At 36.2% G+C, this 5,500-nt stretch overlaps 1 protein-coding gene across 1 annotated transcript; it reads left to right on the top strand.

Moving 5' to 3' along the window:
• Window positions 1-307: 307 nt before the first annotated feature.
• Window positions 308-5,272, top strand: LOC135203683 (uncharacterized). Its single transcript, XM_064233581.1, has 6 exons — window positions 308-451; window positions 2,283-2,364; window positions 2,514-2,646; window positions 3,447-3,610; window positions 4,349-4,570; window positions 4,904-5,272. The coding sequence occupies exons 1-6, from the start codon at window positions 449-451 to the stop codon at window positions 5,113-5,115; spliced, it is 816 nt and encodes a 271-aa protein (XP_064089651.1). The 5' UTR covers window positions 308-448; the 3' UTR covers window positions 5,116-5,272.
• The last annotated feature ends 228 nt before the right edge of the window (window positions 5,273-5,500 follow it).

The following is a 5,500-nucleotide window of genomic DNA, read 5'->3' as shown; positions in this document are numbered from 1 at the left end:
GTGTTCTTTTTTACGCCGTGGCATACCATCTAATAGGAGGCTACAGCCTGGCAACTGTTTCAAGAAGGAATTCGTTACAAAGTCACCTTGATTGCGAGTGTTTTTCTTCTTCTTCTTCACAGAGGGTTCATCTTTGATTCTGCAGCTAAAAATCAATGTGGCAGTGTCTTCTTGTTTTGCTTCTTTGGGTCCATAGTCCACTAGAGCAAACAACAGAGAGAGAGAGAGAGAGAGAGAGAGAGAGAGAGAGAGAGAGAGAGAGAGAGCAGGAATTGCTTATAGTGGGGATTTCAGTGTACCAGTTCTTCTGGGTAGTAGTGGTAACCGTAGAAATAAGTCTTTCGATGTATGTTTTAGTGTTGGACTAGACTCACTGAATCTATATTTAACGTGTACAACTCTCATAACGGATATTCGAGAGCTCTTTGAAACAGATTTCTTCCCGGTAATGGTACGGTTGTGTTTATCGTTAGTAAACCAAAGTAAAACACTAATTTAGTTAAGGAAGTGACTTTGAATGGTCTCAGCATCTCCAGGTATGTAGGTTCGTATGCATTTTTATTCATAGGCCTATGATTGTGTAATGAATAATACACATGCATGTGCATATATATTCGTGCAAAAGAATTTGTACTTTCTACCGAAAAATAGTGACGCAAAAGTTGGAGGCTTTAAAAATAAACCTATCTGCAATCTGTTCTCTCGAGCCTTATGTAACATCACAGGTATCGATGAAACAGCCTGAAAACACCACCATGGGTTCAAGGCCAAATGACATTCCTACAGAGAAGTGACATTAGCATCATCATGACACCATACATGAATTGAATTAATATATAGAATTTAGGCCAGTTGCCAAGCCTGGGACCTATGAGGTCATTCAAAGCTGAAACGGAAATTTGAGAGTAAAAGTTTTGAGAGGTTAACAGGAGGAAAACCTCGCAGTTGCACTAAGAATCAATTGTTAGAAGAAAGTGGAAAGTAAAATGAAAGAGAATAAGAAAGGAGGTACAGTAAAAAGAACGAAAGGAGTTGCAGCTATGGGCCCAAGGCAGGCTGAACAACTTTTATTCTATGAATTGTCATTTGGAGTCATTGTTGACTAGGAGTGGAATGGAATATGGAGTTTAGGCCTAAGGTAAAGCACTGGGACCTATCAGGTCATTCAGAGCTGGAAATTAAATTAAGTTTTGGAGGTTTGATAGTTGTAACAGGAGGAAAACCTCGCAGTTGCGGTATGAAATAATTGTTAGGAAAGGGTGGATAACAAGGTGGAAGACACATAATATGAATGGAGGTACAGTAAAAGGTATGAAAGGGGCTGCAGCTAAGACCCGAAGGGACACCGCATAGAACCTTTAATGCCTACAGTGCACCTCGTTGTCTTTGTTGACTGTAATAGCACAATAATCTGTCTACGAACGGTTCGTTTCATCTCGTGGTCTCCTGAACTTTTAGTAGTACTTATGAAGATCAAAAATACAACTTCCAGCCTAGTAAAGTCTTTAACAGATAAACACAGCCTCTTAACGTAAATAGAATTCCTTTTTAAAAAGATTTTTTTTTACTCGCGTTGTCAATCAACAAGGCAACAAATCATCAACTTTTAAATCGTGAAATCTAATTGATGCCTTCTTGGACATAACTTGCTTTCCAGACTTTTGCATTGGTCTCCCTACCTTCCTTGACTTTACTCCACTAGCATGTACTAGGTACCTACTGCGTGTCACCAATTATGCTTACCTCATACACAAAGTTCCCTATAATCTCTTGGAGTTCTCCACTTCTTTTATAACCAGCAATATGATTTGGAATTCCTTTCATTCTGGAAAGTTTATCCTTTTACAAATTTTCATTCATCTTCGCACCACTTTCATACACCATTAACATTCATCAAGACTTGGAGTTTTTCCTAGCAGTCCCTAATCAACGATCGAGTTTGGCAATCAGCCTCATCACCAGTAAGACAACGCCCTTAGATACAATATAACTTTCCCTCACTTTCGAGTTTCTGCTCTGTGGAAGCTTCCCTAACATGTCAGTGTACCTTAACTTTATTTAATATGAATGTTTCAAAGCCATACCTCACTGCTCAATTGTGAATGAACTCCCATTTTAGAAAATATCCAGCATAATAGCAGGGTGGGAAAAAAACAAAAACAAACAAACACATACAGTTGAACTACTCACATCTATATTGGAAGATCCTTATTGACCAAGCTAATTTATTTTTGTATATTTCATCCTCTTTTAAACCCTACCTATCTGCATTCTCCTTCCAGGTTGGCAAGTTCCTCTACATATCAGCTATGAAATATCTAACCTTATTTCTAATATTCTCAATTGCCGGAGTACTAGGACAAGGTAGGTCGAATACTTGTTCAATTAGATCTGGTTATTATCACCATTATTACCATCATGTTATGACAATACTGCACCTCACTGAAGATAAAGAATGCATAACTCATCCTTTGAAACTACAAACCATTAAATTTTTCTTACTTTTTTTTCAGAACTATGCAGATTACAATCTGGAGTATTGGGTACATGTACTATATTTGCCTTCTGCCCTTATGTGCAGGCTATGTCAAAAATTCTGACTGTTGAAAATCTGGTTGAAACATATGGTGGGTGTGGAAGAGGAAGGTAAGTTTTGCACTTATATGCCAAAGGTAAAATAAAAACTAATCATTGTTGGAAGAAAATAAAAATGCCCACAAATGGTATTATATCAATACAGTACTATATGTAAAAGGAATAAGCATGGGCAATATAAAATTTTAAGCTATGGTAGGTATCTAACAAGATCAACTGTCAGTTTTCACAAATAATGTTTAACCAAAAGATATTATAAATTACAGGTTAACACTGTAAGGAAAACCTGAGCACTGTACTGATAAAAATTAGTCTCTGAGGATCTCAGGCTTCATATCAAACCACTACTCTCACATAAGACTCCTCAGGTCTGCTGGAAGTGTCTAGACATTGGTATTTGGAATGCTGATTGCTCCAAGCCAATGGTCATGGGTATTCAAGTAGCAAGAGTATCTGTCTTTCACTGGTTATCTTTCTTTCAAGCCATTGGTCATGGGTATTCAAGTAGCAAGAGAATCTGTCTTTCACTGGTTCTTTCTTTCAAGTACACTGACAAGACCTAACAAAAGACTAATTTTGTTTACTGAGAGACCATTGGTGTAGTTCAAATACTATTGCCTTGTCCATAAGTTGTTTCCAAGTTCTGATCAGACCCAATGTTACTTAACTTCTTGTTACTAGCAACATGGGGTAATAAAAATTAATTTTACTGCATGTCTCTGGAACTTGAAAACCACCAGGCTGGAAGGCAACCGGTTAAACAAGTGTGGCAGTACAAAATGTGCAGTCAACATCAGAAAAAAAATTTAGGATGAATACTTATCTAAAAAAAACTATTTCACCCATTACAGCGATGGAAATGTACAACTATGTTGCCCAAATGATAAATCCCTATCAGATGGACGACAGGGTGGAGAAAAACTTACCAATTTTACCTTGACAGACGTTACTAGTACATCCATGTCTACAACTCCTCGCCCCGCAATAGCTGCTGCTTCTACAGCAGGTAGTACAGGTAACAATGTTATGTTCACAAGTGTAAAAACTTATATCCTAAACCATAATTATAAAAAGGTAACTGAAGCAGTTTCCCTTAATCACTCAGTATACTTCAGTTAGGGAAATTCATGTCACTGCATATTTACATTTCCCATGACCACCTTTGAGACTATTACCTATTAGTGTGGAATATTACCTCTATCATTTTTTTATCTAAACTACATATAGCTTAACCCAACACAATTTGTTTTGTCGACAATATAGTGCTGAACTGAATTGAAGAAGCATGCATACTTACACTAAATTACTGTATGACTATACTTCCTTGAAACCATTCATTCTCGTTTTCAAAACTGAAATATTTTGAATAATGAAGTACTTTAATCCAATGCTACCATCCTGTACAAGTGCCATCTCTGCTTGCTCCCCTCCCATAAAAGCATTCAACCATCATTTACTACTTCAGTTGGCTTCTATAACGACTCTACAACCTAAATTATCAGTGTACTTTTGTTTGCTGTACCCAAATTTAGGATCCTATGCAGAACTTAATGGGCATATTCTTGCCAAGTCTAGTGAGGGATTTAACATACTAAATGAAAGCTGCCAGGAAACATTATTTTACAAATGTCATTTACTGTCAAAATTTTACTCTGAAATTCCCTAACAAAATATTAACATTTTAAGACAAAATAGGAGATATTTGTATAATTTGACAAAGAATAATTAATAAGCATTTCCCTTATATTTACAGAGCTCACCTGTGGAGCCCCACTCTATCACTTTGATTACAGGAACTGTATTTTTCTCAGCAAAAGTTACACAGGATGGGATGAAGCTCACCAGATGTGCCAAAACCTTGGAGCTCAACTATACATTGCTCCAAATCCAAATCACTTCCTTCAAATAAGAAAATATCTTCTTGAAAAATCTTTGGGGGGCGAGTTCCTTCCGAATCTTCATACTGGAGATATTAGTAACTTGAAATAATTATTATCCCTTGCATGGAACAAAAACAAATGTGCGTGCGCTATGCATGTCTAAGAAAATTTAAGAAAAAATTTTCACAAAAAATTCAAGATGTGTTAATAACAAGAGCAACAAACTATTACTACTGTACTAGAAAATGTTAACAAAACTTGTCACTGGAAACCAAAAATAATAATTAATCTAAAATGTAAGAGATTAGCTGTGACACAGTATTTTGTAATTAAACGTTCTAGTTACCTTAATAATTCATTTGGAAGTATAGAATGACATACATATTAAAGAAAAAGAATGGCAAAATAATGAATCCATTTTTGCACAGGTCACTTCTGGGTTGGCGTTCGTAATCGGACATGGTTGGACGGTCGTGCCGTAGCTAAGAGGGAATGGAGATCTGGAGACCCAGATGGGGCTCAAGATGAATGTGGTTTCATGGGCAGCAATGGAACACCTCAATCTTACTTCCTCTATGATTTTCCCTGTGATGGGGAGTCTCATGCAATCTGTCATAAACGACTTGATATCCCTAATTAAAACATTATTACTGCTCCTACAGTGAGGACAGACAAATTTAAATGTAAAAAAGTTGGATTGATACAAAATAATGTAAAACTTTCTCATATTCCCACAAAGTTAAGACAGCCTCAAATACAGTATAGCATAACATATATATTAAAATGTTCTCTGTTCACTGTGAAATTATCTATAAAAATGCCTCAACTCCTCCTTTTATAAAATGAATAAAACAAAAAAACCTTGGGAATCTGTCAATATCAAGGAGTGCTTAAAACTCTTCAATAATCAATGTGACAAGTATTGAATAATGAACGTCTGAAGCATGTAACCATTCCCATAAATGTTTCTCATCTTAAAATATATTCACCTTCTTAATAGACCTAACAGCATTTTTTCATAGTAC

The sequence above is a fragment of the Macrobrachium nipponense genome, chromosome 36, assembly GCF_015104395.2.
Source record: "Macrobrachium nipponense isolate FS-2020 chromosome 36, ASM1510439v2, whole genome shotgun sequence".
NCBI classification, from domain to species: domain Eukaryota; kingdom Metazoa; phylum Arthropoda; class Malacostraca; order Decapoda; family Palaemonidae; genus Macrobrachium; species Macrobrachium nipponense.
This window is presented reverse-complemented; position numbering and strand designations above follow the sequence as displayed.